This window comes from Chionomys nivalis, chromosome 7 (assembly GCF_950005125.1).
Source record: "Chionomys nivalis chromosome 7, mChiNiv1.1, whole genome shotgun sequence".
NCBI classification, from domain to species: Eukaryota; Metazoa; Chordata; class Mammalia; order Rodentia; family Cricetidae; genus Chionomys; species Chionomys nivalis.
Genome location: NC_080092.1, coordinates 99,658,992 through 99,674,039, shown reverse-complemented (window position 1 = coordinate 99,674,039; position 15,048 = coordinate 99,658,992). Strand labels below are relative to the sequence as shown.

The 15,048-nt window shown below is 48.9% G+C and overlaps 1 protein-coding gene across 1 annotated transcript in view; it reads right to left on the bottom strand.

Moving 5' to 3' along the window:
- Window positions 1-14,327: 14,327 nt before the first annotated feature.
- Window positions 14,328-15,048, bottom strand: part of Card14 (caspase recruitment domain family member 14) — a 32,793-nt gene continuing 32,072 nt past the window's right edge. The window contains exon 21 of the mRNA XM_057775946.1: window positions 14,328-14,762. Coding sequence (XP_057631929.1) covers window positions 14,555-14,762 — 208 coding nt within the window. The 3' untranslated portion in view covers window positions 14,328-14,554. The remainder of the gene's footprint in view (window positions 14,763-15,048) is intronic.

The window sequence follows — 15,048 nt, the reverse complement described above, 5'->3', positions numbered from 1 at the left end:
AACTAACGGCTCCGCGCGGGGCGCTCCGGAAGTGACGTCACGAAGGGCGCCAGGGCCCAATCTTGGCGCTAGAGGCCGCAGCACGGCCACCGAAGGAAACCCTGTTGCTCTGGGAACGGTAATGGGGTCGGAGCCCGCAGTAGCCACGGGGGTGGCTTCTCCAATGACTTTCCGGCCTCACAGCCCCTGTGCAGCTGTGAAACCGAACACCGGGGCTGCACAGCAGCCCGGGCCGCCACGCTGTCGGAAGTTGCCTTTGTGGGCGCGGCCCCCGTTTCCGGTCCGCTCGTAGGGTCGCGGCGCGCTTTCCCCCTTCATCCTGACTTGATGGGCAGAAAGGAGATTGGGGTGGACTGGAGGGTCGGGCTGTCCCGAGGGCCCTGAGCCCGTTTCGATGTTTGTACCCCGCCAGGGAACAAGCCCGGCTGACGCGCGTGGTGGCCCGGGACACGGAGGCCTGGCAGCGGGACCCCACCTTCTCGGGCCTGCAGAGGGTCGGGGGCCTGGACGTGTCCTTCGTAAACGTGGAGAGCTCCCTGGCCTGCGCTTCCCTGGTGGTGCTGAGCTACCCAGAGCTCAAGGTAACCGCTCTCGTAGGCTGCGCACCCAAGGGGACTGGATCCCGAGACCGCGATCAGAATCTGGGTGCTGTTTTGTAAACGTTTTCTTCTCCACCCCCGCGCCCTGTGGTTTTTAGATTTTTTTTTTCTTTTTTGATGCTAAAAAGCCTTCCCAGGACCTTGAACATGCCACGAGAAGCTCAGGAAATAGGGTAACTGTAAAGAGTCAATGTACAAAGGGTTGGTGAGATGGTCAGTGGCTAAGAGAGAATTCCCTTTTTAAATTTGTATTTATTATATATTCAGTGTTTACTCTGCATATGCCTTCAGGCCTGAAGAGGGCATCAGATCTTATAGGTGGTTGTGAGCCACCATATAGTTGCTGGGAATTGAACTCAGGACCCCTGAAAGGTCAGTCAGTGCTGTTAACCTCTGAGGCATTTCTCCAGTCCCCTTGATCCAGGTTCAGTTTCCACTCTCACGTTCTGCTGCCCCCAAACTGTGCTGTATACAAATTCCCACCAGTCCAAGCAAAGTTACACAGAAAACAAAAATTAAGGGTTCACGCCTTTAATCCCAGGGTCTCTGAGTTCAAGGCCAGGCTGTCCTGGAGCTAGTTCCAGTACAGCCAGAACTACACAGAGGAACTGTGTCTTGAAATACAAACAAACAAACAAAAAAAACCAAGAAACTATTTGTTAAATTATCAACAGTCCTGTGTACAACAGTCAATTCTAAGTCAGCGTGTCCTGGGTTGCTCACCTCCTGCCCACAGCACGCACCACAGGTTACCCAAGCAGGGTTCCCAGCCTTCCTAGGCCTCCTCCTTTTGATCTTGTCTCACACTAGCTCCATTTTTTTTTAATTATTTTTGATTTTTTGAGCTGAAACAAATGTTTTCCATTGTTTTTTTTTTATCGTACAGGCTTTTCATTTTGCTTGGTTCATATTCTCCCCTACACGATACTCCCCATCTTCCCTCCCATTTCCGTGTTAAGTGTTGCTGGAATCCGTCCCCTTGTTTGCCTCCTCTGTCTTTTGCATGCACATACCACATCGTCCTTCCTGTAGGCTACGCTACTGATCTGTGTGTCCATAGGCTCCCTCCCTCAAGTGTTGTTCCTTGGTCTCCATGGATAAGAGAGTATTATTCGTAAGAAGCAGGTGCCATCCAATCACAGACCTTTGTAAAACTTCCTGGTGGGCATGATGGTGTACACACCTGTAATCCTGGCACTCAGGAAGCTGAGCAAAAGCTCAAGGCCAACCTGGACTGCTCGAGAAGCAGTCAAAACAACAGCAGAGAGCTTCAATTCCACACCCATGATCTGCTAATGGGGCCTCGAGGCCTGTTTTGCGCTCTTCCCTGCTTGATGTGACCCTGTTGGTTCACCTTCCACCACTGCCCTCAGTCATTCCTAAACACTGTTCCTCATGGCTTTAAATCCCCCAGCAGGGTTCCGATGGCCTTTCATGCCTGCTCTCCTAGAGTGATCCTCACCTGACTGGCTCCAACTTCCTGAAGAGCCCAGTTTAGACAGTACTTACTCTAACGAGCCTTCTTCATTCCACAAGACCAGAGTTGTGTCTTAATGTCCTCCTGCATTCTCTGTCTGATAGACCAGAATGCATCAGGCTGGATAGCGTGTAAACAAGAGTAATTCTCACACTTGTGAAAGCCATAAGTTCTAGATCAGAGAGTCGAGTAAGACTTCTGGATTCATTAGGCCTTGGTATATGTAAGATACTCAGATCCTCTCTACATAGATCATGTGTGTGCACGCATGAACAGTCAGTCTGTGGTTCATCCACATCAGCATCTCAGGAAGCCTTGGCCACACCCCAGCCTTATGATATCATTGCCTATGAATAACGAACTGTGTCTGTCTGTAATTCTGTGTGCCACCATGAGCTCTCCCCTAAAATAGCCATGGGGTTCTCCCACAACTGTTGCCAGTGTGCTCCTCATCTGTTGAATACTTTTGTTCCTGTGAATTGACAGGAGGACGGCTCTTCCCATACTGTGTAACTTTGGTGAATAAAATATGCCTTTTTAGTTAAGTCTTTGTTCCACAAGATGGTAAGAAACTTAGAAGCCTGTTTTCCATCATTAGCTAGCTGACAAGACAGTTGAAGACAAATTAGCTAGACTGGGTGTCCCTGTGAACGGATTGTTAAGTTAAACTTTCACAGATGATACGCAGGGACAGAATCGCAGGTGTCTGGTCTGTTGAATCAGTCTTGTAGACACAAAAGCAGCCTAAGACTGCTATGCCAGCTTCTCTTGCAAGGTCTGGCTGATAACACGGACCGATGGCACTCCCTACTCATATTCCTTAAACAACACTTTGTACAAATGTCTAACCTCAATTTATGGTATAAGATTTTAAGAGTCAACTGTTTGTGTTTTAGCTCAGAATATTATGTAGGTAACAAGAAAAAGCCATTAACCAAGCCCAGAGAAGAAGATTCCCAGTCATCTCAGGCTTCCGGAGAGCATCATGCAGGTCGTGCGTCACCCATCACGTACCAGTGCCTGCTCAACGGCGGCCTTAGTCAAGGACCCAGGAAAAGCTCCACCCTTTTCTTTTTCTGGGTTTTTTGAGACAGGGTTTCTCTGTGTATCCCTGGCTGTCCTGGAACTATGTAGATCAGGCTGGCCTTGAACTCACAGAGATCTGCCTGCCTCTGCATCCCAAGTGCTGGAATTGAAGGTGTCCTGACATGGTTTTGTTTATCTGTTCCTCTTGTTGCTGTGAAGAAACAGGTTGTTTGGGTTCGTGGTTTTGGGGAACAGTCTGTCAGGGTGTGGAAGGCGTGTCAACAGGAGCAAGAGCTGCTCACACTGTCCACAGACAGGAAGCAAAGAGCTGCTCACACTGTCCACAGACAGGAAGCAGAGAGCTGCTCACACTGTCCACAGACAGGAAGCAGAGAGCTGCTCACACTGACCACAGACAGGAGCAAGAGCTGCTCACACTGTCCACAGACAGGAAGCAGAGAGCTGCTCACACTGTCCACAGACAGGAAGGAGAGAGCTGCTCACACTGTCCACAGACAGGATGGAGAGAGCTGCTCACACTGTCCACAGACAGGAAGCAGAGACTTGCTCACACTGTCCACAGACAGGAAGCAGAGAGCTGCTCACACTGCCCACAGACAGGAAACTGTGCCTGGCTGAAGAATCCAGTTCTCGTGGTGTGGCGAACTATCGCCGCCATTACAAGATGGCACCGAGAGCCTGATGAACAAGTGTGTTTTGGCGTGTTAGACCAACGTCTCTACCGCCTGATCTTGCTCTTGATCTGCCCAGCAACAGCTGCATCCAATCCCATGCGGCCCCGTCTCTTTGGTTCGGAACACGCCCATTCTCCCTGTATATATTCAGCCGCTTTCCGCCACTCAGGGCCCCCTACTTCCACCAGTCAACTGTAACTGAGTGCACTTCAATAAAGCGTGATAGAGAAGGATCCTGTGTCGGTGGTCTTCATTTCATCGCTGGTCGAGTCTTGGCGGGCCACAGCTGGTGCCGAAACCCGGGAACTTCGGCGGACACCGTAGGGGGCCGAAGAGGATTCAGAACTCTACACGCGAAGTGGTCGACGTCGGTAAAGTATCCTCAGGTATGTCGAGCTTGCTGGTGGGGGGGGTTGAGCCTGTGTGGTTTGGCATCGCTGCGGTAGTCTTTGGATTGATAATTTTTTTCTGCTGCCTGTGTTTGCGGTGTGATCGTCCCGGAGAGGAGTGCCTCTGCTGCGTGTCAAACTGAAAGTAAAATCCGGGGTAGATAACTCGGTATTTCAGTCCCATCGTAAGACTCTCGTAAAGAAGGAAGGTGATGGGCTCGGACAGCAGCAAGGGTCGAGCGCCTGACTTTGTTAGCCCAATACAAGCTTTATTGAAAGAGCGGGGATTGAAGGTCTCTGATGGCACTATTAAAACCATATTAAAAGACATTGACCAACAGGCGCCATGGTTCGCCATGTCAGGGGACTTAAATATCCCTTGTTGGGAGAAACTGGGGAAGGACCTCGACAAGGCAGAGGAAAGACATCAATTTAGAGCAGGTACGATCCCGCTCTGGAAATTAATTCATGCTTGTTTAAAAGAAGGCAAGCATATGGAGCATGTGAAAAGAGGGCGACGTGCGTTGACAGAGCATCAGGATAGCCTCTCAGAGTCAAGCTCAATGAAGGGAGATGAGGATAGCAAAAGAAATGGATCCAAACTGGGAGAGAAGGAGAAACCCAGTAAGAAAAAAAGGGACCCCGATCATGGGATAGAGAAAAAGGGAAATCCCGATCAGGGAGCAAAAGGGGAGGAGGGTGAGAGACCCGTGCCAAGTGCACCCCTCTACCCACCCCTCGATGAATTTTTAGATGAGTTTGCCGCCATGGACTTGTATGAGGATGAAGGACTAGAGGGAGATGAGGAACTAACTGAGTGGGAAGAGGAAGAGCTGGAGGAAGAGGCAGCTAGATATGAGGAGGGCCAATATGAACCACAACCTAGCTATGCTCCACCGCCATACCCAGGTCGGAACAAGCGTGGTACGGCAGGGGGAGCTCATAGACTCTCTCGAAATACTCTTCGATATCTAGCTGAACTTACCCCAATCCCGTCTATGGCGTTTCCTGTTTTTGAGGATCAGAACCAGCGGAGGTATCATGAACCAATTCCATATAAACAGCTGAAAGACTTAGTCGAGGCCTCCCGGACTTGGGGACCCAACGCACAGTATACCATAACCTTATTGGACAGGATATTGAATTCAGCATTAACACCCAATGATTGGTGGGAGATAGCGCGGGCTTGCTTGACCACCGGGCAATACCTAGATTATAGATCTGTGGTGACAGAGGCAGCCCACGCGCAGGCTAGAGTCAACGCTCGAGCACAAAATACAGCGCCATGGAATGCTGACATGCTTCTGGGTCAAGGCCAATGGGCCGTTAACCAGACAGCTTATCCAGTTCAGGTTTATCAACAAATCAATGATATTTATAAAAGGGCATGGAAAATGATCCCAAAAAGAGGAGAAGTGTCAGGAAATCTGACTAAGATAATACAAGGCCCAAATGAGCCATTCTCAGATTTTGTAGCTAGGATGGTGGAAGCAGCGGGAAAAATTTTTGGTGACACCCAGGAAGCCATGCCGCTGGTGCAGCAGTTAGTGTATGAACAATGTACAAAAGATTGCCAAAGGGCCATTACTCCCTGGAAGGGAAAAGGGCTAGATGCCTGGCTAAAGTCCTGTCGTGAGATTGGAGGCCCACTGACAAACGAAGGGCTAGCCCGTGCCATGATAGCCGCCACAAAACAAAAGAGCCGCCAGAATGGCTGTTTTGCCTGTGGTAGGCAGGGACATTTGAAACGTGATTGTCCAAACAAAGGGAGCTCAAGCAATGGCCCACCGGCGGGCAGACAACCAGGCACCTGTCCTAGGTGTAAGAAAGGGAAACACTGGGCCAATGAATGCAGGTCAACAAAAGATATTAATGGTCAACCCATAAACAACCCATATGTTCCCAGGTCAAAAAACATGCAGAGGGGCCCTCGACCCCAGGGCCCCAAAATCTATGGGGCAATACAGGAGGGGAACATGGATCCTCCCAAATCGCCCAACGAGCCACATCAGGCTCCGCAGGGATGGACCTCCGTGCCACCTCCGGGTTGGTTTTAACTCAAAGTATGGGAGTACAAGCGATCCCCACTGACATGAAGGGACCGCTTCCAAAAGATTCAGTGGGAATTGTTATCGGTAGATCCTCTAGTACAATGAGAGGGCTGCTGGTACTCCCAGGAGTTATTGACCCAGATTATCAAGGGACCATTAAGATCATGTGTCACTCTCCTTTTGGAATTGTTTCTATAGCTCCGGGAGATCGAATAGCTCAGATGATAGTCGTGCCATCCATGCATGAGCGCTTTCCGGCCCATACCGCGGAGAGAGGAGACAAAGGGTTCGGGTCTTCCGGAGTAGATATGGCCTGCCTTTCCTTGGAGTTGAACGATCGGCCGATGTGTACATTAAAAATAGAAGGGAAGTCCTTTACAGGGCTGATAGATACAGGGGCAGATAGGAGCGTTATGAGCCGTCAGTTTTGGCCTAAGAGCTGGCCGTTGCAAAAGGCTTCACAAACACTCCAAGGGCTAGGATATCAGAACACACCTGACATGAGTGCGAAGAGCTTAAAATGGAATGTGGATGGCCAAGAAGGATTTTTTTCAACCTTTTGTACTAAATCTGCCATTAAACTTGTGGGGAAGAGATGTACAAAAGCAACTAAAACTTATGTTAACCAATGAGGGAAGTTACTCAAGTACTAGCCAAGAACTTATGAGTAAGCAGGGATATATGCCCGGAGCAGGTTTAGGCTGTAATTTACAAGGTAGGCCTGAGCCTATTATCCCAGAGGGAAAACATGATAGAAAGGGTTTGGGTTTTTCTTAGGGGCCACTGAAGATTATATAAAAATTCCATGGAAGACTGATAAGCCCGTATGGATACCCCAATGGCCCCTCTCTCAGGAAAAACTCCATGCGGCATGGCAGTTGGTGAGAGAACAATTACAATTAGGACATATAGAGCCGTCCACGTCGCCATGGAATGCTCCCATATTTGTTATAAAGAAGAAATCAGGAAAATGGCGCTTATTGCATGATTTGAGAGCCATTAATGCACAAATGTCCTTAATGGGCCCGATTCAAAGAGACCTTCCTGTGCTTTCAGCTTTACCTAAAGGATGGCACGTATATGCCATCGATATTGTTGATTGTTTTTTCTCCATCCCCTTGCATCCAGCTGATAAAGAGCGCTTTGCCTTTACTATTCCTTCATTAAATCATGAGGAACCCGACAAACGATACCAATGGCGGGTCCTGCCTCAGGGCATGGCAAATAGTCCTACTATGTGCCAGCTCTTTGTGGATGCGGCCCTTACCCCTGTTAGGAGGAGTTTTCCTGATGTAAGAATAATTCATTACATGGATGATATCTTACTGGCGAGCCCAGAGAAGGTTAAGTTAGATCAGGCCTTAATTGCCTTGGAGGCAGCCCTGGGAGAGAAAGGACTTTATATAGCTCCAGAAAAGGTACAAAAGACTGAAACGGTGGAATTTTTAGGATCTAAGATTGAATTACAGACAATCAGGCCACAAAAAATTAAGATAGGCACACAACACCTAAAGACCCTTAATGATTTTCAAAAGCTTTTAGGAGATATTAATTGGTTGCGCGGATATCTCCCTATGACGAGGGAAGAATTAAAACCATTATTTAGGATTGTGGAAGGTAATCCTGACCTTAATTCACCAAGGAGTTTAACGGCAGAAGGACGCGAAGCCCTCAAATTGGTTGAGGCCGCAATTCAGAAAGTACAAGTGATGCGCATTGATCCTTTGCGCCCATTAACGTTTTGCATACTTCACACTTCTGGTAGCCCCACGGGGGTGTTTTGGCAAGATGCTCCGGTATGGTGGATACATAGCCATTCTCAAGGCCAAAAAACTTTAACTCATTACCCTGAAGCTGTTGCCTCTCTGGCCTTATTGGGGCTGAAGTTTTCAATTTCTACCTTTGGGTATGCGCCAGATAAATTGATCATACCCTATACAAAAGAGCAGGTAGAGGTCCTTGCTGGTACAATAGATAGTTGGGCCATTCTTGTTACAGCTTATTCAAATTTGATAGATAATCATTATCCCCAAGATAAATTGTTACAATTTTTGTGCCATAATATTATATATTTTCCTATTATTACCTCTCAAACACCGATTTCAGGTGCACTGCATATTTTTACAGATGGATCAAAAACAGGATTAGGAGTTTATCAAGTTATGGGGAGCGAGCCAGTGCAGTTACAATTTCGCCCTGGAGCCCCCCAGGTGACTGAATGTTTTGTCGTTTTGGAAGTTTTCAAGGCTTTTCATTCATGCTCATTTAATTTGTTATCAGATTCCTCCTATGTTGTTAATGCGGTTCGACACTTGGAGGCTACATCACATATTAAAGAACAAAGTATGATTGCGGCAGTCCTTTATCAAATACAACAGTGTATTTATAAAAGAGACACGCCGTTCTATATTGGTCACATAAGGGCACATTCAGGCTTGCCTGGACCACTCGCTGGTGCTAATGCCACGGTGGATGCTCTTACAAGAGAACAGCTTGGACTGCTATTATACGACCCAGTACTCCAAGCCCAATCCTTCCATCACAACTTTCATGTACCTGCCGAGACATTACGCCTCCGCTTTAATATCACTAGGAACCAAGCCAGAGACATAGTCAAATCCTGCCAGACATGTGTGATGTTTCATCATCCGCCTCACACCGGGGTTAACCCTCGGGGATTGAAACCCCTAACCTTGTGGCAAATGGACGTAACCCACGTTCCTGAGTTTGGCAAACAGAAATGGGTGCATGTTTCTGTGGACACCTATTCGGGTATCATTCATGCTTCCGCCCTAACGGGTGAGAAAGTGAGAAATGTAAAAACCCACTGTCTAGAGGCCTGGGCAGCTTGGGGAAAGCCTGTAACCTTAAAAACAGATAACGGTCCTGCCTATGTGGCCCAGGGCTTCAAATCCTTTTGCGCTCAAATGCAAGTAGCTCGTCTCACTGGGCTGCCCTACAACCCTCAAGGGCAAGGGATTGTTGAACGTGCAAATCGAACCCTCAAAGAGATGCTACAAAAACAAAAGGGGGGTATTGAGGGCTCTGCCTCTCCCAAGGATCGTTTATCACTAGCCCTCTTTACTTTGAATTTTTTAATCTTGGATAATCATGGCCGTTCACCGGCAGATAGACATGCTGGCCACATTATAACATCCACAGAATATGTAAAATGGAAAGATGTGTTAGATAACAAATGGCATGGACCGGATCCTGTAATACAGAGATCCAGGGGAGCTGTTTGTGTTTTTCCTCAGGAGCGGCCCGATCCGGTGTGGGTGCCTTCGAGGTTAACCAGAACAGTGGCAGACAAAGAAGAGGCCGGACAGCCCCAGGATGATGAGCCAATTCTCGAGGAAGCACCGTCTGACCCTGAACATCATACTCGCCCTTGCTCCCCTTCTGATGACTGTTAATAGCCAAGACAATTATTTTTGGGCAGTTACCCGCACCTGGCCCATTCCCATGCCGGTTACTAATGTTTCTAGAATCTTGCCCCATTTGTATATAAAAGATTGCCTTTTTGATTTGTCCTGCCAACAAGTAGATTATAGAGAAGAAGCTTATAATGCAACCAGCTACGATTTACAGGGAACCCTTTGCCTGACTAGTAATAGTAGCGCCTCCCTTCCCTCTTGTTTGATGTTAGACTTTAAGATGTTTGCTAGTTATTTAGATGCTTTAAATGGCATTCACGAATCGTGGATGCTTGATGCCATATTTCAGACTCTTAAGCAGGCGAATGGGGGCAAGTCAAGTGGCTCAGGTGATATAAGCAACCAGACTGTTTTTAATGTTACCACCTATACATTAAATGTTACCGCTGCCCTTCCATTTGTTGTTCAGACAGGTAATTCCAACGGGACAAAAGACAATACCCATAATTACAACCTACCCTTACCTTGCTGTGAGCGTAGGGTAAATTTTCAATGGCCACCTACATTTTTAAATTGTGTCCCTCGCTTTGACAAGCCCAAACCAGCTTCTCCGGGCTGGTGGCTTTGGAAAGAGTTACCAAAATCAACGAAACAAGGATTAAAAAGGGGTCTGCTTACCTCACCTTGGATTTATTCCAATAATTATGGAGGTTTTGTGGATCTGTCACCTTTTATTTTATTTAACACTTCCAAGTGGATATTAACAAATAGTTCAGGAGTGTTAAATGGGTCCAAGTTGTTGATCCAAGAGAGTGAAGGGGTGGCTAGTATTTCCAAATCAAAAAATCCAGTTTGTGTGGATGCCCTGTTTTTATGGATTTTAAGCAATCACTCTACCGACAAGCAGCTTAACTGCTCAAAGACTTCTTGTGTATTATCTCAATGCTGGTCCTTTCGGCACACAACCGGCCTGCTAGCGAAGGTGCCTACCTTTGTGTGGGTACCAGTGAAGGCAGACCCAAATGAATTTTCTGTTTTGTCCCTGATTCGGCAAAAGCCAGATTTTGGTATCACAGCAGCTATCGTAGCAGCTATTGCTGTTTCTGCAGCTGCGGCTGTTACAGCTGGGGTAGCTATGGCCAACCAGGTACATGTAGCAAATACCATTAATGAAGTAGTGCAGAAAACCTCAGAAGCCCTGATACAACAAGAAGCTATAAATAAGCATTTGGCTTCAGGAATTTTATTACTTAATAAGAGGATAGATTTAGTGGAAGAAAATTTATATAAGATGTTTGATGTTATGGCTATGAGTTGTGTTTTACGCAAAGAATATTTATGTGTTACTCCTTATTTTGCATCATTTAATGAATCAAAACGATTATCCAATTACTTGAAAGGTAATTGGAGCTTGGAGTTTGAGCAATTACAATCCAATTTAAGCTTGAAAATTTTAAGTTTAAATGCTACCAAAGCAGAAGTGATTACACTTGGAGAGTTTACGGACTGGCTGGTTACTACCTTCTCTTATATTAAAGAGTGGGCTGGGGTTGGTGTGATTGGTGTGCTGATGTGTGCAGGGTTGATGGTGGCACTGTTCTTGATTATAAAGATGATGAGAGCACGCAAAAGGGAGAAGATGGCAATTGTCCGAGCACTCGCTGCACTTGAGGCTGGCACATCCCCCCAAGCTTGGCTCACTATGTTTAAAGAGACTTAAGCCGTGTCTTTGCACCCGACGGGTCCTGTTGCCCATTGCACTCGGAAGAACGGCTTGCCTTACCCGGGTGGCTTGCACCACAGAGTGCACAGGGTGAGCCACCCTGGGAATCATGGCTCCAGGCAGACGGGTTTCCTCTGACTAATTTTCCCGTCCCTGGAAAAACAGAGATTATCATTTTTGCCCAGGGGGGAACCCTATAATTTCAGCCATGACTGGAGGTCTCTTTCTCTAATCAAACAAAAAAGGGGGAGATGTGGCGAACTATCGCTGCCATTACAAGATGGCGCTGAGAGCCTGATGAACAAGTGTGTTTTGGCGTGTTAGACCAACGTCTCTACCGCCTGATCTTGCTCTTGATCTACCCAGCAACAGCTGCATCCAATCCCATGCGGCCCCGTCTCTTTGGTTCGGAACACGCCCATTCTCCCTGTATATATTCAGCCGCTTTCCGCCACTCGGGGCCCCCTACTTCCACCAGTCAACTGTAACTGAGTGCACTTCAATAAAGCGTGATAGAGAAGGATCCTGTGTCGGTGGTCTTCATTTCATCGCTGGTCGAGTCTTGGCGGGCCACACCGTGGCCCTCAATGTCCCAAGCCCTCGCTGGTTTGACCTTATGGTGGTGTGGCCACTCATCTCTATGAGTCCATGTTCTCTCCATCAGAGGGATTCGCAGAATACAAGAGGGCAGTGACACCAGAGGCACTGGTGCCCATCAGTCTAACTGTAGGAGGGGAACTGGTACCAGACTCCCTTGGTCTGCTCAAGCCACTAGTTTAAACACTATCTCATCTGTAGTAAAATAAAACTAAATTGTCATTCCCTGAAGACATGGCTCCGTAGCTATATTAGTTACTGTTCTCTTGCTATGATCAAACACCATGGCCAAAGAAACTTACAGATGAGCCCTCCCTACCCAGGGTTCTGATCCATAGGATTTTAGAGGGGCCCTAGTTCTCAGGAAGCCGGATCCTCTGGTTCCACCATTAAGGGCTCCGCAGGCCAGAGGTGACCAATGACAAGAGGTGCAGTCCAGGGTTGTTCCTCCCCGCTGGTGATCTGATCACACAGGGTGCCCGTGGGATTTCCAGAGAGGCTCAGGTTCACCCTTCCGAAGGGCCCTGTGTCCCTCAGGACCCTGCTAAGGGCTATTTCTTTGCAGACCTCACCCCCACCATCCTGGACTGGTTCTCCATTCCATATCCCAGCTACGCCATCTTTGGCTCAAAGACGATCCAGCTCACAGGCCGATCCCTCCTGCCAGCGCTGGAGGCAGAGCCCCTTTGGGCCACCGTCTTCGGCAGCCAGAGCCACCATGAGGTCACCATGTCCTATCCCGTGCGCTCGGTACACCACCAGAACTTCCGCCTCATTCACAACCTCAGCTTCAAGATGCCATTTCCCATTGACCAAGATTTCTATGTCTCGCTGATCTTCCAGGACCTCTTGAACCGAACCACAGCTGGCCGGCCCACGGGCTGGTACAAGGATCTGCACCATTATTACTACCGGCAACGCTGGGAACTCTACGATGTCAGCCGGGACCCTCGAGAGACACAGAACCTGGCCGCTGACCCAGACTTCTCGCAAGTGCTGGAGATGCTGAAAGCCCAGCTGACTAAGTGGCAGTGGGAGACGCATGACCCCTGGGTGTGCGCCCCTGAGGGGATCCTGGAGGAAAAGCTCACTCCTCAGTGCCGACCTCTTCACAATGAGCTCTGACGGTCCCTGGGCAGCTGCCAGCCTGCCTCTCCTCAGACACGAAGGGAAGGACAATGGAGTCAGTGCCAACAGCCCCACCCTCTACACACCCTTCTGAGGAGGGGCCCCTATAATGTGGGATGCCACTCCTGCCTCCTGGAGAGGAACTCAGGCATGCACTCCCCAGGTTGTCACCACATCAGGACACTGCTGTCCTCACATCTGCGTGGACTGACCCAGGAGTTCTAGGGCAAACTTGGGTGGGCAGAATCCCAAGTTGACCTGCAGATAAAGGGGTAAGGTCTGGGGTTTCGAAGCCCTCTGGTTTCTGGAACCCATGGATGTTTTCAGGTTCTTTATTCTAATAGGAGCACAGGGCTTCTGTGTGCCCTGTGGTCAGTGGGTGAACCACACTGACTCCTGCAACCAACCTTGGTGTAGAGGAAGCCTTACGAGGCCCTGGGCTTGCTTTTGCCTTCATTCTACCCTTGTCAAGTACAAGCTTGGTCAGAAATCTCACTGGTTCTCAGAACTGATGAGTTTGATTCTGTGGTCTTTCTGGGCTCAGCTTGTCCTTTCTGAGGGTGACTGAGGACAAGGTGTGACAGTGGTCCCTCTCTTGCCCTTCATTCATACAAAGCCCCAGACTTTCCCTTCCTGCACTTGCCAAGGGTCAGAAGCACAGCCTGCAAACCTAGAAGGACAGGGTCTGTCCCCACCACCCCTCTATTGGGTCTGCCCCCACTGCCCCATCAACTCCATTCTGGGAGGTGGGGAGAGCCATGGGCCCTTGCATTGGGAAGCTTTGTATGATAGTACAATAGTTCACAGAACTTTATAATAGCACATTAGATCTTAGACACTGAGACTCATATATTCTGTCAAAATTACGTATTTATAGCTAGGTGGCAGCTTCACCCAAGCTGGTCATAATGCATCCCAAGAAGGATCAGAGGGTAATGTCAGTTTGAGAGTCAGTTCTTCACCCAGGAAGAGTCCACTGGCTCTGTCCAGGACATCTACCAAAGCAACTGGTGTTTGGAGTTGCACAGGAGGTCATGAGTCAAAGAGCCACTAAGGTCGTCTGCCATGGCAGACGTTTGCAGGTGTCTGTGGCAGCGTTTGTCTGTTAGCAGTTCTGACGGGCCAGCCATGCCCTCAGTGCTCCAGAGTCTGTGCCCTGCCCTGGGCAGGGATGACTGCTCCAGAGAGCTTGCAGGATCCTTTGACATCAGAAATGTAAAAGGAGGGGACAGTCCCCACAAAGCTATCCTCATTGTCACAGGAGGTTGGGGCACTGTCCCTGAGCAGGTCTTGGGAAGGACCCCACATGGCAGAATGATCTTAAGTCCTCTATCAGCCCAGGCCGTGCTGTGTGGCAATGGCTGCATCATTTATCCTCTGACAGCTGTGAGCTCGTGAGGTTAGACCCTGACCAGAGAAGGATGTGGGGTTGTTTGCTGACAGCATCGACAGACACGTGGAGGCCACCACAGTCCCAAGCCAGGTCCGGGCTTCAGCAGGGGCTCTGCTCTGTCCACACCACTCTCTTCTGCTCATCTGCAATAGCCAGGCGCACACAGCTGAGCAGACTGTCGGGGTCACTCCAGCTGTCAGAGGCCAGGCTGCTGTACAGACAGGGCACTCTATCCAGTTCCCCCTCCTCCTGTCGGGCTGCCTCGAGGAACTGCTCCTCTGAGGTGCCAAGCCGCTGCAGGCCCTTCCTGAAAAGCAAGGCGGTCACCATGAGGACAGCAAGGTAGCCAGCAAAGTGCACAATGAGACTTTTCAGTACAGAGCACTGCTGGGGTCCAGGACAGAGTCTGTAGAGGACTCCGCGTGCATCAAAATGCCGTTGGGAACAAGCATGGAGTCCTACCCAGGGAAGGTCATAAAGATGCCGGGACTTGGCTGCAAGTGGCACCCACCAATGGGTGTGTAGAGCACATCACACTTCCTGAGCAAATGGGCAGCAGGATTTGTTTGTCCCCATCAGATACCAAGTGATGA